Here is a 26,405-nt window from a genome sequence, read left to right as displayed (position 1 = left end):
AAGTTCTTACATGGTGAACAAGTTCTTACATAGTGAATAAGTTCTTACATGGTGAACAGTGCAAGGGCAGTCATATCACAAACTTTCAGTTTTGATCATGCATCATGAACTATAAACAATCAAGTCAGATGCGATTATTCGTTTGATTTTTATGCTTGACTTATATGTGAATCCCACATTTCTCCCTTATTATTATTATTATTATTATTATTTTTAATAAAATGTTGAAGTGGTAGGTAGATGCAAGATAAAGGTAGAAAACATAATTTAGTGCTGTAAGAGGGCAAATGTAGATGATCAGGTCTGTGCCTATAGGCTAAGTATTAATCCAAGCTAGATGAGGGCAACAAAACATCCACGGATGCAGAAGATTTCTCTCAAAACAGGGGGCATGAGGTTCTAAGCCTCACCTATCAGGTTTTTATTAGTGATGAGGAGTGTGATTTTGAGTAGTGGTTCTCAAAGTTTAGGGAGTTGCGTGGAGGGCTTGTTAATATAGAGATTGCCAGGCATCACTTCCAGAGTTTCTGATTCAGTAGTAGGTTTGAGGTGGGACCCGAGAAGTTGACCTTTTAAGAAGTTGCCAAGTGATGACTGCGGCTGCTAATCCAGGGTCTGCATTTGAGAACCACTGAATTTAGATTGAAAGAAACCTTGGTTCTTATGCTGGGAGCTTTTGCCATATGGATCTTGAACAATTACTGCATTTCCACTTGGCTATCTAATAGGTATCTCACACTTAACAAGTCCAAGCAGACCTCCTGATTTCCGCATCTGCCCACTCCTGCAAAGCTGTTCTTTCCCTCTCACTGAATGCTCTCACGGTTCACCACATTCTTCCAACCAGATATCCTAATGTCTTTGATTTTTCCCTTTCCCTTCCTGCCACATCCGATTAATCAGCAAGTTCTGTTGGCTTGTCAAAATATATCCCGAATCTAAGCTGTTCTCTCCACTTCTACCCCTCCTAGCATGGATCAAACCGAGTCCTTTCTTGCCTGGATTACTGCTGTAGCTCTCTAATTAGTCTTCCTGCTTCTCTTCTTGCTCCTTATAGACCTCATTTGAAGTTAGAATAAAATCCAAAATCTCCAAGCCCTCTGGGCCCTTCGTTGGAAAGATAGGCCAAGTTAAGGTCTTTGATCTTTATCCCAATAGTGATGGGAAGGTTGGTGGGAGCTGTGACATGATCAGATTTGCATTTATAAAAATATTATACTGGCTGCCCTGAGGAAAATTGCTTGGATCAGTGTTTTCAAGTGTTAGGGGTGGGGATGCACAGTTGGTGTTTAGGGTGGGTTAATTTTGGGTCATACTGGATTTAACATCCCTGGCCCTTGCCCACTAAATGCCTGGAAGGCCCACCAGTTACTGGGACAATCACCCTTCCCATATACACTTGCATATTTCCAAACACTACAGCCACCCCTGCTGGGGATCAGAGTGAGTATAGTTGGGAGGCTACTGAAGTTCGTAGTGGGAGAGATGATAATGGTTTGGACTAGGGCGATGGGGTGTGGAGGTCAAGTTTGGGAATGTGTACAGGACTTGGTAAATCTTTGGATTTGGGGGAGTAAGGGAGAAGGAGGTGCTGAGGAGATGTCACTCCCAGGTTTCAGGCTTAGGTGGTCAGGGAAGATGTAGTGCCATATACTCAGAGAAGAAACCAAGTTTTAGGGCAAAGTACTTAAATACTCCATGCTTGATTTCCCTTTCTTTGAAATGAGAGGTTTGGATAAAGTGACCTCTAAGGCTTTTACTTTTACCAGTTCTAAAGTTAAGTGTTATGTTTCAACTTACCAACTCCAACTCCAGTCAATGGATATTTCTCTTTTGCTCTATCACTTCTACCAGGCATGATTGATAGGTAAAGAGCACATGGTGGGAGGGTGCTGAAGGTGAGCGTTTCTCTCTTGAGGTTTTGAAAGTAGCGAATTGCTGGCTCCAGTGAACATCTGAGTGTTAGGAAATTGTAGAATGTGAGGACTGAACTCCAAGACTACTGCAGATGAGGAAATGGAAGCCAGGGAGGGGAGGTGTCCTGCCCAAATCACACTGCACATCTGCAGATTTCTTGACTCCTAGACTTTCTGCTTGCCCCCTCCCTCATTCTCTGCTAAGGCTAAGACACTGTCTGTCGAAGCACCTCATCCAGTCCAAGGGTGTGGACTCTAACAGTGAAAAGGTACAGGTGAGACCTGGAATAGGAAAGGTAAATGTGAGCCAAAGCCTGGCTCATTTCCCGCATTCTGATTTCCAATCTTTCTGGGAAGGGCTTTTCCCTCTTTTTAAGTAAAAGTGTTTATTAAAGTCAAGGAACTCTTTTTAGCATTAAATGAAGCTGAGAAAAGTGTCTAATTACTTGAAATACTTAGGAGCCTGTAGATGTTTTACTAAAACTTACTCTGTCATTTGATCATTTTTCATAACAGTAATCTGACAGCAGACTCAGTGTAATGTTTCCAGCCTGTCTGGACAGGTACATTACAACTTATTCTTAGGTTGGAAATGTTTTACTAATAAAGTAAGTGACTGGAAGATACTAATTATCACTGTTACAGCATAGATCTCCAGTTCTGGCAGACTTCCATCAGTGAGTGTATGAACCTGAACCAGTTGCCAATATGTCTGGCTTTAAATTGGATAGCTTTATTCCCATATTTGCTTCTCTCCTTTGTCAATGCTAAGCAAAAACCTGTTGATTTTTCCTACCAAGGTTTTCCAACTACGTAAACCAGCTAAACCAATATGTCCTGTGGTGATGGTTTTATTAAAGATAATCCTGTGGCATTCTTTTCTCTGCATATGCTGTGTGATTTCTCTGAGATGCCATGTGTTTGCTTCTAGTTTTTAGGTCTAGCTAAACAAGAGTCAGCTTAAGCAGAGGCCTGGAGTTTGTAGCATTCCAGTCTTTGCTCACTGAGTATTGTTACATGCCTGCTGGTGTGTGCCCTGCTCTGCCAGGTGGTGAGGGAACTACAGAAAAAGACAGTGCTGCCACCGCTTTCTAGAAGCTGAAAGTCTGCTTGGCAGGGTGGCTTCCCCTGGAGAGCGTGCTGTATATTATTGACTCTCAGGTTTTTCCACTAAGCATATGTTATTTTGTAATCAGAAAAACTGAAAAGTGCAGCTGGGTGAAAACACATTGTTGAGTGAGAAAAGCAAGATGTAGAACAATATGTACAGTATGCTTTCTTTTAGGTACAGTTTTAAAGCAAAAATAATTGTATGTTGTTTGTGGATACATGAGTTTGTGTAAAAGTATAAAAACAGATGGGAAGGATTTCATACCCAATTCAAGATGTGGTTATCTTTTTGGGAGAAAGGGGAGTGGGGCTAAGGGCTGCATTTGAGACTTCAGTATTTCTAATGTTTTATTTTCTTAAAAAAGATGGGACAAATGTTAACATTTGTTAAATCAGAGTGATGGGTTTATGGATGTTTTTCCTGTGTACTTTTTTTTGTGTTTGAAAATGTGAATTAAGTGATTTTTACACCTGTGTAGAGCATACATTTTAAAAATTTTGTGTTGGAGAGATCAGCTAGCCATAAAACTAAAGAATATTTAAAGCAGAATTAAAGATTTAGAGTCAAAATAAGTCTTATATACAGTGTGATGCCATTTATATAAAAGTTTTAGAAACATGGAAGACAATACTATCTACTGTTTAGGGACACATAAATGGGAAATGAAAACGTAAAAACAAAAATGAAGGTAAAAAATGTCAGATTCAATAAAATGGCTTCCTAGGAAGCAGGGGAGGGGTGTGCTGGGGTTTTAACTCCATAATGTTTTATTACTTATGTAGGCGCTAAGCGCCTGGCTGGTTGTATATTATATTATGTTCTAAATCTAGTGGGGTTTTTTTTTTCGGTAGTTTTTTTTAAAGCCATGTAAGCCTGGATTTATGTATTTTCGGAAATCAGATAAGGTGTGGGTTAGTGGATGCTAGGGGAGGGCCGGAGAAAGTCTCGTGGTGGGGTGGTGTAGAATTTGAAGGGAGTGTTTCAGGATCAATGTGATTTTGAAAAAGGATTAGGGAGAAGAGTCTGATTTAGTAATAAGGTGTGTTTGGAAGGCATAGTGGAGACTTGTCTGCTCTAGAACTGAGTTTGGGTTTGGGAGAAGGGGAAGCGGTACTGGCTGGTGGGTGACATGTAAGTGCCGGGAAGTCGAGCATAATCACCAGACTCTTCAGTCTGTCTTCACTTGGTCACTGTGACCATCTTGATTTCTCTTCCTTTTCTAACTTCTTGCCTCTCCCTTTTGAGATTCAATAAACTGATTAATTACACAAAGTTTCAAGTACACATTCATCACGGTTTATTCAAGAATATGTTAACAAATTCAGTTTGGACACTGATACCTTTGCTGATGAAACCCATTGCTTATCTGACCTCTCTGGCTGTGCCAGTACTTTGGGCAGACAACTTTAAAAATAGTCTATCGTGATTTTAAGGTCCCTTTCCTGAATAGTAATTGATGGCCATTGGCCCTTCAGCCCGTTCAATTAGGATTGCTTTATTTATTTATTATTTTATTTATTTATTTTTGTGTTACACTTGTGGTTTCAGATGACAGAAAAAAAGTGAACTTTATGATCAATATTTACATACAGAAATTTAGTTTGTTAGATTTATAAAGTTTTAATTTATAAGTTATTTTTAGTAACTGAGTATCTGGAGGTTTTTTTGCTTTTCTTGATTAGCCTTTTTTTTAAATTGAAGTATCATTGATGTACAATCTTATATTGGTTTAAAGTATATAACACAGTGGTTCAGCAGTTCCCCATATTATTAAATCCTTACTCCCCACTAGGGCAGTTACTATTATCAACATAGGAAGATGTTACAGAACCATTAGGATTGCTTTTTTTTCTGCATGGATTACTGGCAGTTGGTAATACTCTAAAGGACCAAGTCTAAGGATCCTCTTCTATTTTTCGGCCATCACCTAACCTAACCAGCCCGTTGAGATCTTCCTGCAGAGTTTATCCTTTGATCTTTATATTTTTCTATAAAGAGGCTTGTGGATTTGGAAAGTTCAAGTGTACTCATCTTAGAGCATTTGCAAATGTTAAAACACAAATTGATGGCCCTTTTGGTTTTTGTTTGTGTTATAATTTTTGTTTTGTCTAAGCCTTCTCACTGTAAGCCAAACTTTCCCATTATTCTTTTATCTCTCTTATTTTCTCTTTCTCGTTTTCCTCTGCCTAGGAAACTCTGTAAGCACCATCACCTGGTATTGTAATGGTTAGTAGCATATGTAATGGTCTATTTACAGATTACTTAATAACCTTCCAGAGAAGTTTAGGGAATAGAGATTCTTACAGCTAAAAAGTTTGGGCCTGTATCCATACACATAGTAAGTACATAAGAACATTCCCTCTAGAATCTTAGTAGAAAGAAGTCAATGTGAAAATGATTGAACTGGCTACATTTTTATTTAAAAGCAACAACTTTAGGATCACTCATGTATGTCAAACAAGGTACTTTGTAAACTTTTCTATTTTCTCAGTGTTGGATAAGGAATAAATTACAAAAAATGGGAGGAAGGAAGGAAATCAACATTTCTTGGGCACAGAGTATGTGCATAGTTGCAATCTAAGGTTTGCAAATCCACCTTACTACCTGCTAGTATTACTGCCTGTCAGGAACTGTGCGAAAGGGCTTTTTACATGCTATCGCATTTAAACTTCCCAACCCTCTTAAGATTTTTAATTGATTTTTTAAAAAGGTAAAAGAGGAAAACTCAGTCTCTTTTTAGCCAGGTCCTGCAGTCATCCAGCCCCTTCCAAACCACTGCTGCTGGTGCCTGGTGTATTCTTTCTGAGGCCCTCCATAAATACATAGACCTAATCATGTGTAAATATGTGACTGTGTTTTTATTTTAAAGATTTTTACAAAATGGTGGCATACAAATATGTATACACTTCTACATCATTTTTTAGTTAATGTTTTAGAGTTTGTTTCATGTCAGTGGCTATAGAACTGCTTCATTCTTTTTAACAGATATACTGTAATTTATTTAACCATTCCCCTGTTGATAATAATCGTTTTTCTTTTGATAGATAAGTTCAAGCCCTTTTTTTATTTGTTGGAATGATTGATATGTGTGGTCTTGGTTCTGATTTTGATATTTTCTTTTTAAAAATCTTTCTCTATAAGGACTATACTTGCTTTGGGAAGTGATTGTGCACATGTATATTCTGATCATTGGGAAGATTTATCTTTTTACTCTAGTGATTGTGTTTATAAATGTAACATCATATCACATTTCTTCAGACAATATCTGTTAACTCCCTACCATGAACAATCGTGAAATTAGTTGTTCTTTTTCTGTTGCCTTTTTCCACCTGTAGTTGATTATATTATTTTTCTTAGTTTTATTTTAAAACATATTTAAGCCCCTATTAGTTGAGCTATCAGCCTTAAATATCTTTTGAGCCTAGTCAAAAGATGAGGAGCTCAGTGTACTTATTTGTCCTCTCTTTCCTCTGCCCCATTTTAGTATTTGCCAGTTACATTATTTTTACATTCTTTTCTACAACCATAGGCCTCAGATTTAATACTGAGTCATGGTTAAGTCAGTTAAATGCACTTTACCCATCCATTTGCTACAGTTTCTCCATTTATCTCATTGTTAATTGAAGTTTTTCCTTTAATAGTTTCTTTAGGAAGAAGTCAGGGAAACTATGTTCCCTGAGTTCTTTCATGTTGAAACATGTTTTTCTGTCACCTTTGTACTTGAACAATAGTTTGGCTTAATATATTCTCAGGTCCCTCTCTTTATTTTTTTAAATTGTCAACTGTTACAGAAAAATACACGGAACAATTCTGTGGTATGATTACTTGATGAATTATCACGAAGTGACCACCCCAGAAGCCCCCTTGTATCTGTTCTTTACCACACCTCCCTCCTTCCTCCCCCAGATAACTACATCCTTTTATGTTAATCACTCCCTGCTTTCTTTACAACATTACTACTATGGATGCATCCATAAGTAAGAGAAATCATTTTTGCCAGTGTTTGAAGTGTACATTAAGAGAATCATACAGTATTCATTTCATCCTTTGCTTGTTTTGTTCAACATGACATTTCTAAGATGCAATCACATTATTACTTGCAGCCCTACTTCACATATTTATGTTGCTGTAAAGTATTCTGTTATACAAACATATTATAGTTTATTTCTCTGTTGATGGATACTTGAATATTTCTAGTCTGGGACCAAAGGGAACCATAATGCTATAAATAGTTTTATATGTCTCCTGATACACATAGGTATATATTTCTCTTAAGATATATATTTGGAAAAAAACATAGGCAAAAATCTCTTGGACATAAACATGAGTGATTTCTTCACAAACATATCTCCTTGGGCAAGGGAAACAAAAGCAAAAATGAGCAAGTGGGACTATATCAAGCTGAAAAGCTTCTGTACAGCAAAGGACAACATCAATAGAACAAAAAGGCATCCTACAGTATGGGAGAATATATTCATAAATGACAGATCCAATAAAGGGTTGACATCCAAAATATATAAAGAGCTCACGCACCTCAACAAACAAGAAGCAAATAATCCAATTAAAAAATGGGCAGAGGAGCTGAACAGACAGTTCTCCAAAGAAGAAATCCAGATGGCCAACAGACACATGAAAAGATGCTCCACATCGCTAGTCATCAGAGAAATGCAAATTAAAACCACAATGAGATATCACCTCACACCAGTAAGGATCTCCACCATCCAAAAGACAAACAACAACAAATGTTGGCGAGGTTGTAGAGAAAGAGGAACCCTCCTACACTGCTGGTGGGATGTAAACTAATTCAACCATTGTGGAAAGCAGTACGGAGGTTCCTCAAAAAGTTCCAAATAGAAATACCATTTGACCCAGGAATTCCACTTCTAGGAATTTACCCTAAGAATGCAGCAGCCCAGTTTGAAAAAGACAGATGCACCCCTATGTTTATCGCAGCACTATTTACAATAGCCAAGAAATGGAAGCAACCTAAGTGTCCATCAGTAGATGAATGGATAAAGAAGATGTGGTCCATATACACAATGGAATATTATTCAGCCATAAGAAGAAAACAAATCCTACCATTCGCAACAACATGGATGGAGCTGGAGGGTATTATGCTCAGTGAAATAAGCCAGGCAGAGAAAGACAGGTACCAAATGATTTCACTCATATGTGGAATATAAGCACAAAGCAAAAACTGAAGGAACAAAACAGCAGCAGAACCACAGAACCCAAGAATGGACTAACAGTTACCAAAGGGAAAGGGACTGGGGAGGATGGGTGGGAAGGGAGTGATGGGAGGAGGAAGAAAGGGGCCATTATGATTAGCATGTATAATGTGTGGGGGAGGAACGGGGAGGGCTGTGCAACACAAAGAAGCCAAGTAGTGATTCTATAGCATCTTACTACACTGATGGACAGTGACTGTAATGGGGTTTGTTGGGGGGACTTGGTGAAGGGGGGAGTCTAGTAAACATAATGTTCCTCATGTAATTGTAGATTAATGATACCAAAAAAAAGATATTTATTTGGGAGTGAAAATGCTGGGTCTTAGGGTATGCATATTTCGTTCTCCTGAATAAGGCCAAATTGTTTCTTTGAAGTGGGTTATATTACTTCATACCCCGACGGCTCTCAGTTTGTGAGAGTTCCTTGAGTTCCTCTCCCCTTGATATGTTGGTGTCACTTCACTGTCTTTTAGCCCAAGTGATCCTTTGAGGTAGGTGGTATTCCTGTTTTACAGATGAGAAAACAGGGGTGAAGTGGTCAAGTAATTTAGTGCAAATTTGTAGAGGTGGTAGATGCCAGAACTGGCATTGGAACTCTGCTCTGTCCACCTCTCCGCACATTGTCTTTCCAGGCTGATTTTTTCACAGGTAAGACTTCCCGATAATCAGGTATGTAAGGCACAGACTGAAACCTCACCTGGGAAATGAGCATTTGCAAAGACTTTTTTTTTTTAAAAGAATAGCCTGCTACCCTTTGGCTTGGATATGTGTGTTCCTAGAGGTAACCTGTTTCTCAAAAGTCCTTTCCAATTTCACCCAACCAACATATTTAGTTTCCTGACACCTTGATTCTTCCTTTTTTCTCACTTTTAGCATCCAACCTGTGTATGGAGCACAGCACCCTCCTCTGGACCCTCGGCTCACCAAAAAGTAAGTCAAGATATTTTTCCTTTCATGCATGTACTTCTTCTAAAACCCTTAACCCTACTTTGTTGAAATGACAGCTTCCACTTTTGACCTTTTCTAGCTTTTCTCCTGCTCTATTTTGGATGAGAAGATGAGCAGTCTTCTTACCTCTAACCAGTCCATACTTAGTGGGAAATTAATTCACATCAAAGTCTTTTTTCCTATACTGGAAGCTGGTGATACGTAAGGCTTGGTACTGGGTTCTCTGTTCTGATGTAAAGGTCTTTACTGATGAAGTATAGTCCTGAAATTGGATGATTTATGACCTTTTTCTAGCAGGAGATCTGGTTTCCTGGGCTCATTGCTTCTGAGAATGTGTAGGTCTGCCACTTTTCCCTCATTTATACTATGAGAACTAAGGCAAAGAGAATGTAACTGTAGGGCTGGCATCCCTCAGGTCCTCTTGCTCTTTGACACGTGCAAGGACACCAAGCCATAAAACCTCCCTAGAGGCTATTCCTCTAGTAAAATTCTAATTATCTTCAAACACAACAGAATCCCTAGTTAAATCCAAGATGTGTGCATGTGTAAACATACCCCCAATTATCGCCTTGTCACACCTTTCTCTCATGGGCCTCGCTCAGCCACAGTGAACTTAAATGAGGAGATGGGTCATCTTCCCAGATATTCTAAGAACTTTGGCCTCTGTCTTTTGGCATGCTTAATCTTAGAGACTTACTTATCGGAGAGCTGTAGCTGGGAGCAAAAGCTGAATGATTTGAGCAGTATAAGAGATACAGGTTCTCCTGCGAGGACCTGTGTGATAATACCCACCTTTTCTTCCTCCATAGTCAGTGGGGAAGTGAAGATAATATACTTTAAAGTATTTTGAATAACTAGAAAAGTGCTATTATTATCTATATTTTAATTTTTTAAATGACTTAGCTGAATATGTGGTGAACTTTCAGTAATTCTACCAAGTCTTTCTTTTAAGATCTGGCCAGTATGTAGAAGGTACACGATCTTCTGAATTACTATGGAAGCATGAGTGCTGTTGTTTGTAATGTACAATTTTCATATCAGAAACCACTGGAGTGTAAGCTCTTTGAGGGCAGGGACTATGTTTGGTTTGCCACTGTACCTTTAGTACCTAGAACAGCATGTGAGTAAACATTTATGGGATGAAGTGAAATCATGGCATTTAAACATGGGCTTTTCTTTAATGTTTCTTAATTTGTTCTTTGTATTAGCTCATAAGGAGAGCATCTTTTCTGTGACATTTGTGGGATGTAAGTAGAATGAATACTACTGTTCCCTGGTTTTACCAGTAATTGGCTATCTGGTCTGTTGGCTGGTATAGTAGATGCTGTTGGTCACCTGCCTAACAGTCCTCCCTGCCCCTGCTTCTTCCTTGCTCAAGAACCATAATTGTATTCAGCTATTGAGCAGGTGATAAAGTCTTTAGCAGGTATCTGTATCAGTTTAAGCCAGTAATTCCTTGGTAATCCCAGTAACTGGTCTACGATGGGCTCATCTCATTGGTTCTGGCCAATAAGATAAGAAAGAGGTGGTTCTTGGAAAGATTTTCTTTTTTTGATCAGAGAGCAGTCATTTTGTGAAGAAAGCCTCTTTTTGCCTCCACTCACATTTCCTGCTTTTAAACGTGGTAGTGTGAAAAGAAGGTGCTGAAAGCTATGGCAGCTAACTCGTAACTTGAGGGAAAGGCCAACAGAATTGCAGAGATGCCAGCCCAGTGCCCTGACGTCATGGGCTTTACAGTTTAAGCATCATAGTTGGACATTCTGTTCCTTGTAGCCATTTCTGTTCACAGCCAAGATTTGCTGATTGGTAATAGGTGCATTCCAGCATTTTTTAAAATGGCCTTTGATGAACATGTGGTTAACATGAATCTGTCCGTCCACCCATCCATAAGGTCCTGGGTGTATTGTCCTATTTTATGTTTAGGTCAGAGTCACCATACCTCGTCTTCACCTGTCATCAACTGAATTTTCCCTGATTCTCTATTTAGGACAGGTCTTGAGGAATATCACCATGTTCCAAACTGCCAAGAAAAACTCTATATACTCTTGTTTTCCCAATTATTAATTATATAAAATCATGAGTGTTTTCACTGCTAACTCAGCAGAGTTGCAATCATATTTTAAATAGAAGTAATCACTTGGCTCTGTAATTTGGGAGGAATATAATTGTCCCTGAATAAATTGCTTCCCCTTTTCATGCACATGGTGTTTGTTATTAGTACTTTGTAACATGGGACATCTAGGTCGGCAGTGGACCATTTTACTATTCCAGATTGTTACAATAAAGCATTGATTGCCCTTACTTTAGTATCTTTGTTGGGACATTTTTATTACTTTCTCTGCTACATAATTGTTCCACTTCAGACCGCCATTAATTACGGGGTGGTTTAATCCCCATCACAGCAGAGACCTTTACATTGGGTTTTCAATCATCTAAACTGCACGAGCACAGTAAGTTGTTCCCTATCCGTATATATTGACTTCAATTTGGCAAATTATTACCATTAGTGATAATATTGCCTGCAATAATTTTTATAGCTCGGTTTTAATTTTAAAACTAGTCTTACTGCAGAGTGGCCCAGTTGGCTACTTGATGGTATGACAAGCTTCTAAATTAATTTTTTTCTGAATTGTTGCTGAAGTGTGATAGGCCCTAGTTCCCAGTTATAAAGCTAGTTCACATAACTAGTTATTGAGGTGACTGGATTTATTTGAATGTTACTAAGTTCCCCCACTTGCTTCATGTCTTTTACCAGTGTTAGACATTGTTTTTCTAAATAAATTTGTGTCGCATTTCTGTTAAGTGAACTGCCGCATCAGTAAAACTGTAGTAGTAATAAAATTATAGAATGATTGAGCTTTTGTTTCCTAATCAGTATAACCTGTAGCCACTCTTTTCAAAATATCCTTAGGCGTTTGCGTTACCATTTAACAAGTTAGCATTCATCAAACGTCTAAATTTCTCTCAAATATGCCATTTATTATGCTTTTATGCATTTCTAGTGTCACCTGCACTTCTTGAACCCCTCTTTACCACTTAGCTCCATGATCTTGGGCAAATTACTTAACCTCTCTGAGCTGTGGTTTCCTTAGCTATGACGTAGAAATAACAAGACTGACTTCACAGAGTTGTAAGGGTTAAATGAGGTGTCCGTGAAGTGCTTTTTAAGTGTAATTTGGCATACAGTTGTAAGGAGGTATGGTGAAGGTACTATCAGAGGCCAGTGTGGTTGTAACTTTGATGTAGTCTTTTTAAATAATCTTGGCTAAACATCAAGCCACACGGTGGCATGATACCTTTTTGGTTATACATTAGTTGCGAACATGTTAAAATGAGATGGCTTATAAACCAGAGGTTTATGAACTAACTAGAATCACCTGGATTGATTTATTACTGTGACCACTGGGGTCAAAAGGGAAGAGAGACATTGGTCCTCCAAGGACCACATCCCTAGATGTGTCTTCTTCCCGTTCTGGCTACTTACATACACAGCCTATTCCATGTAGCTAGGAAATTATTCCTACACGGTGAAGGAGTTAGGACTATCAGCTGTGCACACTTGGAGAAATTATAGCTTGGTTTATGAGCCGTTCGCTTGGCAACTCCTCTTCCCAGGCTGCAGATCCTCCTAGTCCTCAACCCTCTTCTTTTTAGCCAGTTTTTGTAGCTAAGTAGACCTGGATTTGAGCCCAGACTTTGCTGCCTGCTCATGACCTCAGTGAGCCTCAGTTTTTCCATCCATCAATTGGAATAATAATAGTAGTACCTCATAGGTTTATTTTTGAGCATTAATTTAAAGAAAGAGTGTATATAAATATTAGCATAAAGCCTGGCACCTAATGAACAACCAATAAATAAATGTGTTAACTATTATGTATATATGAATTTATATTGCCTCCTCTGGAGAAAACAAAATTAATAAACATGGAAAAGCTTCAAAGCCTTAAATCTTCCATCACTGTTACTGGTCTATAGATTTTTCTGCCTTCTCTCTATGGTAACTCAGGTGCCTTTTTACTCTCCCACTCTTCTGTGCGTGGCTGTTACCAACCTTCTTTTTCCCTGAGCCTCCCGCCCCTCTAAGTGATTCTATCCCCTTTCTCCATGAAGGCCTCATTCCTCAGGACAGAGCATACTGTTTAACTGGCTGGTTGAGTTTTGGATATTGTAGGGTAGGTGTCCCTAAAATAATTTCCCACAGCCTGAAACAGTTTACTTTTTTGAGTCTTATGTCTTTCTGTCACAGGGAATGGCAGCCTTTCCTCCCTTCTCTCCTCTTCATTGTGTTAGAATACGTCCTTCCCCTTCCTATTTGCAAAAGTCTCCGTTTGGGTAAATTCCAATTCTCAATCTAGCTCACTTATATTGCAGCTTTATCTCCTTAAAAAATGATGAAATTACTTTAAATACATTAAAAGGTATAAAGAAAAATATAAGGGACACTCATGTACCCACAACTCCACTGATTTACCTTCATTAGTATAAGAAGCTCAGCATCTGTTAGAACCTGACACTCAGCAAGGCCCATCTCTTAGTGTGGTATTTTAATCCAATCCAGGGGATGCATATGCTTCACCCAATGTTAGACTAACAGTATGCAGTCAGTTCTCTGACCTGAGTTAAAATTCAGCTTCTTGATTGGATGGTTTATTTAAATAATTATCAAAATATCAAGAGGATGTTTAGGAAGCATCAACCAGGAAAAAAATAGTTGTTAACCTTGAGATCCAAAGTATTCCCTGTCACTCTGTCAGATTCATGTTGTGCAATCTTTTAGTACATATAACTTCCAAGAAGAAAACCAGTAATGAAAACCATGTACTCCTATGCAGTATTTTATTGATAACAGACCTTTTTTTCACATCTGCCTCTTTGTTCTTCACAGTGGACCCTCTGAGGTGTGTAGTTCAGGTAGTGGATCCTGGATCCGCTTTCACAGAGGAGAAGCAGTCACAGTGATGAGTCTAGAACATGCAGCCTCAGCAGGTCTGCAGAGGAGTAATTTGCCTCTTCTGGCTCATGGATGGATTTTTTTTTAATTTAAGTGTATTTGATATACTATATTGTATCAATTTCAGGTAGACAACATAGTGATTTGACAGTTACCTACATTATTAAATTGTCACTCCAGTAAGTGTAGTTATTGTCTGTCAACATACAAAGATACTACAATATTATTGACTATATTCCCTATGATGTACTTTCAGCCCCATGACTAGTTTTATAATTGGGATTTTGTGCCTCTTTACCCCCTTCACCTGTTTCACAGCCCTTCCCCTCCCCACCTTGGCAACCACCAGTCTTCTTTGTGCATGACTGGATTTTTTTTTTTTTCACAACTTGAAAAAACATTTATTTTTCTCTAGCTTTATTATAAGAATACAGTATATAATATAAATATAAAATATGTGTTTATCAACCATTGATGTTATCAGTAAGGCTTCTTTCTGTTCAATAGGCTATTACTAAAGTTTTGGGGGAGTCAAAAGTTATATGGGGATTTTTGACTGTATGGGGGGGAGTCAGCACCCCTAACCCCCACATTGTCCAAGGGTCAACTGTATACATAAAACTGTCCTTTTTGCTAGAACACATATAAACAAAAAGATTTACCCTAAACATGTCAGAATGATTTAAGGTGGGCAGGAGAGGGAAAGGGGAGTGAAAGGTTAAAAAACTTATTAAATGATCTAATCTTTTAAAATCTGATGTAATTGGGGGATTAGGCCTGATGTTTTGGGGGATTCATTCTTTGAAAGGTTTCTTCTATGGAAAGGGTTTTTTTTTGAGATTGGAGGGTGGCACCCAAGGCCCTATGGCCAATCTGGCCCACTTCCTATTTTCATAAGTTAACTTTTACTGGAATACAGCCTTGCCTGTTCATTGTATGTTGTCTGTGGTTGCTTTTAAGCTACAATGGCAGAGTTAAGTAGTAGCAACTACTCAAACGGTCCTTAAAGCTCTAAGTAATTGACTAGTCAGTCACAGAAAATGTTTGCCGACCCCTGGTTTAGATTTCCCATTTCTTCTGGAGTCAGTTTTGATTTTAACTTAATTTCTTCTTTTAAAAAATTAATCCCTTTTTCCTGTGATAACTTTTCTCTTTCCTTGTCTCATGGTCAGTAATTTGTAGAATGTGTTTGTTTGCTGTTTTCTTGTGCATGAATGGATTTTTGATAGCAGATATTTGCACTGTGTTGCCTGTTTTATTTTCTATGACTTGGGCTCTTGTTCATTTCTGAGTGTTCATTCAGTACATTTGGAAGGTTTATACTTAGTTTGGAGATTGATGAAAGCCAACAAAACAACCTTTTCCACTGATAAATAAAAATAATCTGCTCATTGTAGGAAATATGAATAATTCAGAGAAGTATAAAAATGAAATGTCACCTATAATTCCACCGCCTAGAGATAAGCACTGTTAATATAATGATGTGTTTTCCTCTTGGTCTTTTCTGTGCATATATATATATTTTTAAAGGTATCATTGATATACACTCTTATGAAGGTTTCACAAGAAAAACAATGTGATTGTTACATTCACCCTTATTATTGAGTCCTCCCCCACCCCATTGCAGTCACTGTCCATCAGTGTAGTAAGATGTATACTTTTTAAATACAGAGATCATAAAAACATATAAAATCTTCATTCTGATTTTCACTTTGTTAAGATCCTTTTCTAGTTGTTATTAAATAGCCTTCAAGTATAATTTACCATCTGGTGGCTGAACCATAATTTATTTCGTCATTTCCAATTTCTAGATGTTTATGGTATTTTCAGTTTTTAACCAAAATAAGTAACATCATTATAAACTGTTTTATGTCATCTTTGTTTGGCTCCCTGATTATTTTCTTAGGGTCAGAGATTATGAACTTAATTTTAAGACCCATGTTGATTATGTTGCCAGATTGTTTTCCAGACATTGTACAACCTGTACCCTCCACCTGCTGTATTAGAGAGCTGGTCTCATTAAACGTTGGGCAACACCTCCATGTCAACACTTGACGAGAATACACATCTGTAAATCTTTGCTAATTTAGTGGGTGGCAAGTGGTATCTTATTTCCATCACATTTGAATTGCTGCACCTTGTAATACTGTCTTCTCTCTCATAGTTTGTGTGATGTATTTTCCTTTACTGTGAGGTGAGTGAAAAAAATTCCTCAGTGATAATCTTACTCCTTTTTGGTGCTAATAATAGGGACATTGCTATGAGCGGTATGAGTTATCAGACTGTATTTATCAATGTTGTATCAGAATAACTATTGGGCTTCTCTAGGGAGATAGGTTGGGTTATTGGACCACCTGCATCTATCCAAAAGGAAGAAACATTGCTTAGAAATGGGGCAAGTGCAGCATTTCTGGCAGAGCCTTTAAAATTTTTTTTCACTCTGAAGTTGCCCTGCCTGGCTGGAGGAAACAATGAGGCATTTTAGTAATGTTTTTACCTCATTGCATTCCTGACCCCAGGTGTAATCTTACACAAGGCTATATCCTCTCTTTCACTGTTTGGGGTGTGAGGGATGCTAGTTTCAACTGCATTAGAAATGTCCCAGCCACATAGTCCCCTGGAACCAGACTAAGGGCCCCCAGACCTTAAGGAGGTGACATAAAGAGGAAAAGTTCAAGAAAGTGGGAATGGTCTGTGTGACTCTTGGGACTAGGCTCTCTTTTCTCATGAGTTAAGCTAGTGTTTCCCAAACTTCAGCCACATGCCAGCCTCACAATTTTTTGCCATATTCTGTACTATTATTTACTAAGTACACTTAAAAAAAATAAGCTCATTTTATTTATTCAGTTAGATCTATTTTTAAAAATAAACTTTATCACTTCTATAAATGGAAAGCCAACATCGTTTGCCAAAAATAGAAAGTATCCTTAAAAATAAACACAGTGAGTGCAAAGCAGAGAGGTGGAGGGGGGAGAATTTTAAACTACAGGACGTGAACCATATCCTAAAGTAACTTATATCCTGGTTGTGAAAGGCTAGAATTTAATATATAAAAAGATAATCCTACAAAGCAATATATGACAAGTGCAAAATAAATGGTACAAATGAGAAATGTTATCTTTATATATATGAGATTGGTTGCAAAACATATTGAAAAAAATGAATGAAAGGAGGAAATATGGAGTTTTAAATCCTGAAGAAAATAATAAACACAGTGAAAAACAAAACAACCTTACTAATTAACTTCCAAACCAGATCCTGTTGCTTGCAAATATGTCAATCTTGAGGCTGCCCTCATTTTGTTAAAAGATAGTTTTAAAGGCAGATTAGCACCAAACTGAGACTGTCTCCACAAGGCTAGCAGAAGGCCTTCAACAGAGTAGAAAAGGAACAACATGTTCATTTTGGAACTCAGTGGTGAGTGCTGCATATGGACTGCCTAAAATTATCTCTTGTTCTCCCAGTCGATTATGTCCTAAGGAATAGTTTAGGTGATGTCGCCGTAACAGATGAACTCTGAAATTTCAGTGGATTGTTGACACAACAAAGGTTTATTTCTTGCTCATGCTTCATGTCTGGAGTCGGGTGGGAGTGGAGGGCAGGCTGTGCTCCATCTATTCACTCTGTTATCCAGGCTGAGGGAGGTGCCAAGACCTGGAGCCTCACATTGCCACAAGAGAAGAAAGCTTATCAAGAACTCACACCTGTTCTTCTATACTTTGGCTTAGAAGGCGTTACCTAACTTCTCTCCTCAGACCATTAGTCCAGACTAGTCATATGATCTCATCTAAGTGCAGAGGGGCTGAGAAATGTAATGGAGCACATGGAATATTTGGTGACGTTGCTGTTTTTGTTACATCTGTCTCTGCACCATAGGGCTGGTCTAATTGCATCTAGATGAGGAATGGATACGGCTGTGTTTCATTTGAAGATGCTAGTGATTGTGGCCGAGCTAGTTTGTAATAGTATTAGTACTAAGCAAGTGAAGGTGGTCAGCTGTGTCAGACCATTCCTTAGTAATGGTGTCTCCTTTCTTAAAGCTTCATTAAAGAACGATCAAAAGTCAACGCAGTTCCTCTAAAGAATAAGAAGGCCTCCAGTTTTCATGAGTTTGCCCGGAACACCAGTGATGCTTGGGACATTGGTGATGATGAAGAAGAGGACTTTTCCTCCCCTTCTTTCCAAACTCTGAACTCAAAAGTTGCTTTGGCAACTGCAGCCCAAGTCCTGGAAAACCACAGCAAGCTGAGGGTGAAACCAGAACGGTCCCAGTCAGCAACATCCGACGTCCCTGCCAGCTACAAGGTCATAAAGTCCAGCAGTGACGCCCAGTTGTCCAGAAATTCCAGTGAGTTCCTCCTGTTCTCCTCCATAGCCTCAGTCTTTTCAGCAGAGTGCATTTCAAATAAGAACACTTCCTTTGGATGATAAATAAGCAAGCCCAAGCCTGTGCTAGGACATCAGTGAGCCTAGGCTGTGCTTGCTCCTCCCACCTTGTGGCTGCCTGGCCCTGGGCCTGGGGCTTCACTTGCTGACACGCATTATCCCCTGCCATTCTCTTCTTCCCTTCTCTGTGGTGGGGTCCAAAACTTCTGTGGTTCGGTTGCTTCACATAGCTTACGTCTGGTCAGGTTAAAGGATATGAACCCAGTGTATTAAAAGTTGGTACGGCTGAATTTCACAAACACTTGGTACTGTTGGTTGGCCTCCTCCACCCTGGGGAACAGCCTCTAGTGTAAGGCCATCTTTTTCCTGTTTCTGAGGGACGAGCAACATGTGCCTGAGGGCCTGTGGCACAGCTCCCTGCCCATCAGGTTCAGTCGGAGGGAGGAGACACCCCTTCTGTTTCTTTTCAGGAAACTGGCTTCAGTAACTCGTTGAAGTGATGGTGGTTTTAACAGATGTTTGAAGACTCTCCATGTACTCTTTAACTATCCATTGCTGTATTTTATGTTGCCCTAAAGGGTTTTATGGGAGCCAGTTATTCTGCGCTGGAGAGGGAAGTGCCATCATTCTAGGGAAAGTTAAAGCAGCTGACTGGTCGAGGGTAAAAAGGAAGCGGGAGAATGTCAGAGCCCTGGAGTGTATCCTGGCTCATGTTCTAAGAGAGCTTCTTTTACAGTTTCAGGCTAAGCATGTGGTCATGAAAGTAGGCTACAAGGCCTTTAAAATCATTTCACAGTCACTTTCCACTGCTGATTCAGACCTCAGCTTGAACTCTCAGTGCTATGCCCTGAGAGGCATTTAGTGTTGATTGACCGAGGGCCCCTGGCTACAGACTATGGAAAGTGTCCACCCACTGTGGTTGAGGATCTCAGTGTGAGGGTCCCAGTGTGAGGAAGATCCCCACCATGATCCCTAATCAGCTGCTCTTGTGCAGCCAGGACCACCCAGAACATTCCCTCTTTGAGGTTCCCTCCTGCGAGCATCTGTCTGTTAACCACTGATACCAGAGGTACATAGTGGTCTCAGCTCTGCAGGTTGCAGTCTGCGTTTTCTAGGCCCCATGTTACACTAGGCATTCCGCTGAGCACCGTGTGGCAGTCATTCCCATAAACCTTTGGTTGATTAGCATTCGCCACTTAATCCTTGCTGCGATTACTGTTTTTAAGGCCAGGGTAGGTAAACAATATGAAACAGCACAAAAGGACAGTCAGAATTAAAACCGAGTTTGCAGTAGTAAAGGGTTTTGGGGTTAGACCTAAGGTGGTGTCTCAGCTCTTCTTACTGATTACTTAACCTCTCAGAGCTGCAGTTTCCTCATCTGTAAAATAGTAATAAATTCCTACTGTATGTTGTAAAGATCAAATGAGAGATCATATGTAAATTTGAACCAGCACAATGCCTATATGTAGTAAGTGCTCAATAAATATAAGTGCTATACTGCTCATTTCTGCTACTTAACCATCTAGTTTAGAAATGTTTAGAACCAGACATAGAGGTCAGCTTGAGTCTTTGTTCCTGTTACTTCAATCATATCCTGGCAGAATTAAAGCTTGTTCATTTTGGCAGGAAGTGTAGAGCACAGAGGATCTGCAAAAAGTCCCAAAGCAGGGTTGCCTTCGTCCAGAGCTTCATGCCTGGTTCACAGGGCACATTGGTGGCTGAAGGCCAGGTTAGAATTGTGCCAAGGATATTGATTCCCTTAGGCCTTGGGGCAGCTGGGTGGGCCTGGGGCATCAAGAAAGCACTACCTTCTTCTATTGCAGTGTGTTTTACTATGCCATTGTTTCTTAAAGCCCTGGGATGTGGAAATGGAAGGCAAACACTGCCTTAGACTATGTTGCCCCCAAACTCACTATTAGGCACCAAGAAAAGTTCAGGTCGGGTTAGAAAGAAAACATTATATTTCCCTCTCGAGTTGCCAAAAGAATTCTCAAAAGTTACTACAGCATCTGGAGTCTCTGTGAGCACATAAGGTGCCTTGGTATGTATGATAAAAGCACAGCCCTTCCTCTGGGCAGATGAGTGGAGCACAGCTGGGGTTCCATCCCCTGGCTGCCCTAAGCGAGGCACCTTCAGGCGGTGCCCGAGCTGCACAGCCAGGTCTCTGGCAGACAGACCAGCACTGAGCAGTCAGGCTGAGAGTCCGGCTGCATCATCTCTCTACACACAGCCTGCTGTCCTTCTCTTCCAAATTATCTCAGGTGATACATGCCTGAGGAACCCACTCCACAAACAGCAGTCACTCCCTCTCCGACCCATCATCCCCCTGGTTGCCCGGATCTCAGACCAGAATGCCTCTGGGGCACCCCCGATGACTGTCCGGGAGAAAACCCGCCTAGAAAAATTCCGTCAGCTTCTCTCCAGCCACAACACTGACTTAGGTAAGTTCCCATGAGCCCCAGGCAAGGTAAGACCACTTGGTGACTGGGATTCTCAGAGACCTGGAAGCTATTGCTCTTTATTCTTCCTTCTTTTACTTTTCCAGCATCTCCTGATCTGGTGCCCATTGCAGTGACATGCAGGAATTAAGTCAGAAGTATGTTACCAGAAATTAGGGACCAAATTCGGTGGGACTGAATTCTGTGGCCTGTAGACCATAGTGCTACTACTATTCTGGCTTTGTTCTCTCCTACCTCAAGGCGATTCTTACTGAAAGCCACACCACTGAGCTTTCCTTCCCTCTGACTCTAATCTCTGAGCTGACTGGGTCACGGCTGCAAAGCCATGTCTTTGGTACTTTGCTGCTCAGGGCTGTTGTTTGGGGCTTTTTCCCCTGCTTGTCGGTAGCTGGTGGTGGTGGCGGCCTTACTTGAATGGTGGGAAGCATCAGGCAGTGCTGGCTGCTTGTTTTAGGGTATTTCTGGGAAGAGCTAATCCCCCAAAGCTGTTATCTGTTTGCAGATGAACTGAGGAAGTGCAGCTGGCCCGGGGTTCCCAGGGAGGTTCGACCTGTAACCTGGAGACTTCTGTCGGTGAGTTCTCCCCACTCTGTAGAAAAGCGTGAGCCTCACACTGCACTTCTTCCCTGAGGAGGTTAATCTGGGCACGTCAGTCATACTCCATAGACTTCTCCAGTCCTACTGGGTATGACAGCTCTGTGGGACAGTAGTCTTACTTCTGTGCATAAATAAACACATTCTTGAGAGTTATCTGCACACATAGAAGAGCACAAACATGTTCCTGTAGTCACAGCTTCACTTTTTCAACAGCAAGGAGAAAGAATGTAGTATGATTCCAGCTTTTGTGTGGGAAAGCTCCCATATTCCCTGTGCCTCACTCCTTTTTCAGTAGGAATAACTAAAGTGGTTGAAACCCACTTTGCAACTGTGAGGAGTTGATAAACGGGCCTCCCTTAGAAGCCGGCTCCAGTCCTTTCATCAAGTGCGGGAGCACCGTGCCAGCCACTACAATAGGAGTACTTGGGTTTCCTGAGCCTGTAAAATGCATTCATTCTTCTAGTAAGGAACTGTTGAAGGTCTGCTGTTTGCCAGACATAGTGCCAGGTGCTGAACACATAAGGTGCCTTGGTATGTATGATAAAAGCACAGCTCTCCCTCTGGGCAGATGAGTGGAGCACAGCTGGGGTTCCACCCCCTGGCTGCCCTCAGCAGGGAAAAGGAGATACAAGAATTGAGAGAGATGTAGACCAGGGATAAGAATGGAAATTGGCCTGGAGCTTTGGCTAAGAGAGGGCTGCTGGCAGTAGTTCTGTGTCTGGGGTTGTAGCTGCTATGACACAGATTCCATTCAGCTTTCTAAGCTAGTAATTCTGAATATTACAGTAGAAAAGAATGTGTAGCTGGTGCAAACTTACATGGCACACGGCTGAGATGTACTGTGGAGGCGACTGTATCCCTGTGATTTTCAGAAGGGTTGCCTTGCACACATGCAGCTCTTGGGGGCCCTGACTTGGATCCAGTTCCCTCCCACCGACCTACATTCACTCTTGTACTGTGCCAGCTCTGGAGCACTCACCAGCAGCGTGAGCTCCAAGCGCATCCCAGGCCACGGGAGTACCAACCTGGGAATGCTGGCCTTGCTTCATCTGCCCACACGTGGATCTTACTGACTGCGGAGAGGGCACACATGGGGTGACCAGAACCCAAAAGCGATTACCCTTGTCCTATTGGCAGTTTTCCTTCTGTCCATTTGAAAGTTTCCAAACCTCCCCTCAAGCTAAAATAAAAATTAAGGATTCATCCAGCCAGCGTCTGTCTCCATCTGACTAGTCATCCTGTCTGTAGGGCTATCTCCCAGCAAACACTGAGAGGAGGAAGTTAACCCTGCAGAGGAAGCGGGAGGAATATTTTGGCTTCATTGAGCAGTATTATGACTCTCGAAATGAAGAACATCACCAGGATACGTACAGACAGGTACGGTCACCACCTGCTGCCTTTTTGCTTACTAGTCATTGTTTTCATGTGTGTCTCCTGGTAGTGCCATTGTGGCATAGGTTTTCCAAGTGTTTAGGCTGTGGTGTGCTGGTTAAGAATTAAATTTACTCCCAACACTGTTTTCCCTCCTAATTAGGAGTTCTGATTCCAGCCATTTTAAATACAGACATTTTGGGGGGCACTGATCAGTGGCAGTGTTCTCAAACTTTAATATGCATACAGATCATCTAAGTTCTTGATAAAATCCCACCTAGGGATTATGAAAAAATACAGGTTCTGATTCAGTGGGTCTGGAGTGAGACCTTTACTTCTAATGAGATGTCAAGTGATGCCAGTGTTGCTGGTCCCCAGACAACATTGTGAGTAGTAAAGGTTATGGGACAGAAGGTGAAAGACAAATTCACTCCGGGGTGGTCCAGTCCCTGGGACATCGGTGTGTTCTGGCAGCTGCAGTGCCTGTTCAGCACCCGTGTCTGTCTGTCTGCAGGACCTGAAGTCTTCAGCACCCTGGTAGGGAGGGTTGCATCATCACTCACAAGGGTCCCCCGTGCCTGCAGAATGGCGGAGGGGGAGAAGAGGAGTCTGGTAGTTGCAGAAGCGGGTAAAAGACTGGGTCTGGGCAGCTGTCTACAACAAGCCTGAAGCAGACTGTGCTGCCGCTAACACAATCCTTGGGATAGTCAGACTGGGCACAGGAAAATCCTGAGGCTGAAACCAATCGGTGACCTCTTTGATAACAGAAGGAAGAGTTTTCAGTGCCAGTTACTGAAGGCCAGCCCCCTCTGGTTCTCTGACCTGGCAGTGTGTACAGCTGTTGGGGCTCTTTTAGTCTTGGGAACTATTGATGAGTAAGATTCTGAAAGAGGGGTACATGTTTTAATCATGCCTGTTAAGTAAGTACAAGCCCAGAGTGAAACAGACTCCAGAGCAATAGGAAGAAGCAGTGGATGCTTTTCAGCTTTGAAGACTGTTTCTGTTTGATGCAAATGGTTTTTTGGGGTAATTTCCTCACTGTTGAGAAAGCTATGGCTACCATGGAAACATATTCCAGATGGACAGGTAGGTTTAACCAGACTTCATTTGTATGTCAGTCTGTTCTTCCTAGAAATGAATTGTGCTCTCTTACTCCCTTGATGCTCAGTTCTTAAGAAAATAACTTCTCAAAGAACAACCTGGCATTTGTGTTTTTGGACATGGCTTTTCTTTTTCAGATTCACATTGACATTCCAAGGACGAATCCTCTCATTCCATTGTTCCAGCAACCACTCGTACAGGAGGTGAGGGAAGTACTTAATGTTCTCGGTCCTTTCCCCCCATACCTCTGCAGCACCATCACATGGATGAGCACAGTAGCCCTCGCTCCAACCAGGGGCAGGTTTACAGCTAGTTGGGATAGCGCATTATGTTCAGACGGGGCTCTGGTCCTCTCAGACCACTTTCTTATGCATTTTCACTTGATCTTCACAAAAGCCTCTGGGCCAAGTCGCTCTTTGAGAGACTGAGAGGCTTGCCCAGAATCTGAGGCCACGTGGTGACAGAGTGAAGACTAGAACCCACATCTTAGAATTCATAGTCCTGTGTCTGCCCTACTTTATCAAGCTGAGATAGTGATTTTTTAATTGTGGTAAATATATACAACATGAAATTTACTATTTTTAAGTGTACAGTTCACTGGCATTAAGTGCATTCACATTAAGTACATTGTTGCATAAGTATCACCACCATCCATCGTTAGAACATTTTTTTCATCTTCCCAAACCGAAATTCTGTACCCATTAAATAATAGCTCTTCATTCCCCTCAACCACCATTCCACTTTCTGCCTATGAATTTGGCTACTCCAGGTACCTCACATAAGTGGGATCATACAATATTTGTCCTTTTGTTGCTGGCTTATTTCACTCAGCATAATGTCTTCAGGGTTCATCCATGTTGTAACATGTGTCAGTGGTTTCTTCCTTTTGATGCCTGAACAATATTCCATTATATGTATATAACGTGTGTTATTGATCCATTCATCTGTCGGTGGACAGTTGGGTTGCTTCCATCTTTTAGGTATTATGAATGATACTACAATGAACATGGGTATGCAAATATTTATCTGAGTCCTTGTTTTAAATCCTTTTGGTTATATACTCAGAAGTAGAATTAATAGTAATATCTTGAGACCTAACAAGTTAGTGAAGCATATAGGAGGTCTCAGTTGGACTATTATCTTTTTTCTTTTAATTCTCTTTTTATACAGGCAGTAATGATAACCTCCTTGAGCTGAGGGATTTCCTTTGCAGCTTCCCAGTGGCTAGGACACTGGGTGTAAGTGCTCTTTGAATTGTGCTTTCTGTTATCACCATAACAGAGAGGGATGGTGATAGAAATGCTCAAAATAATTTCTATTTAACTTTAGATTATATTCATAATTCTGTTTAAATATAGATTTCTTTACTGGTGGGATCTCTTATGATTTACCAATAGCATAAGGGAGATTTTGAAAGTGACACCACTATTTTATCTATAAGATTCAGCTCAGAGGAAGCTAAAACCCTTTCTGGATCCCTTTGTGTCTCCCACTGTTTACCACAGCTCAGCCTTCCTTATTCCTCTTGGAATAACTTGGAGGTGTCCATATACTTACGTTCTTTAACCTATGCATGCTTACTTTAAACTTGGAGACAGGGAGAGTATTTTGTTTCAGAGGCTACTCTTAGTAGTGGACCCTAAATACAAAGATTCAAACTATATTCTTTCCAATTTTTCTTGAATCATCTTTCCTTCTAGAAGGCTATAATCATCTTTACAAAAAATTTTAAATACATTTTATTTGATCCATTACATGCAAAATATTATCAGCTCAACATGTAATTTGTATAAAAAATTGAGATATCTTACCTTTTTTCAGTTAGAGATTTTTTAAAAACCTTTTATTAAAGTATAGTTGATATATAATATATTAGTTTCAGGTGTACAACATAGTGATTTGACATTTGTATACATTATGAAATGTTCATCACAATAAATGTAGTTACCATCTGTCACCATACAAAGTTATTACAATATTATTGTCTGTATTCCCTATGCTGTACTTTTCATCCTCATGACATTTATTTTTATAACTGGAATTTTGTATCTTTTGATCCCCTTCACCTAATTTGCACCCCTCCTCTCCACCCTGGCAGTTACCAATTCTCCATATTATGAGTATGTTTCTAGGTTTTTTGTTTGTTTGTTCATTTGTTTCCAGTTTCCACATATAAGCGAAATCATATGGTATTTGTCTTTCTCTGACTTATTTCACTTAGCATAATACCCTCTAGGTCTATCCATGTTGTCACAAATGTCAAGATTTCATTCCTTTTAATGACTAATTTTCCATTGTATATATGTACCAATCTTTGCCCATTCTTCTATTGATGGA

The 26,405-nt window shown here is 40.3% G+C and overlaps 1 protein-coding gene across 4 annotated transcripts in view; it reads left to right on the top strand.

Moving 5' to 3' along the window:
* Positions 1 to 26,405, top strand: part of TBC1D22B (TBC1 domain family member 22B) — an 84,514-nt gene that overhangs the window by 4,208 nt on the left and 53,901 nt on the right. For all 4 annotated transcript variants that reach the window (XM_036916152.2, XM_036916153.2, XM_036916155.2 and 1 more), the window contains exons 2-7: positions 9,129 to 9,185; positions 18,195 to 18,502; positions 20,802 to 20,981; positions 21,502 to 21,572; positions 22,845 to 22,973; positions 24,206 to 24,271. In XM_036916152.2, coding sequence (XP_036772047.2) covers positions 9,129 to 9,185; positions 18,195 to 18,502; positions 20,802 to 20,981; positions 21,502 to 21,572; positions 22,845 to 22,973; positions 24,206 to 24,271 — 811 coding nt within the window. The remainder of the gene's footprint in view (positions 1 to 9,128; positions 9,186 to 18,194; positions 18,503 to 20,801; positions 20,982 to 21,501; positions 21,573 to 22,844; positions 22,974 to 24,205; positions 24,272 to 26,405) is intronic.

Source organism: Manis pentadactyla, chromosome 16 (genome assembly GCF_030020395.1).
Source record: "Manis pentadactyla isolate mManPen7 chromosome 16, mManPen7.hap1, whole genome shotgun sequence".
Taxonomy (NCBI): domain Eukaryota; kingdom Metazoa; phylum Chordata; class Mammalia; order Pholidota; family Manidae; genus Manis; species Manis pentadactyla.
This window is presented reverse-complemented; position numbering and strand designations above follow the sequence as displayed.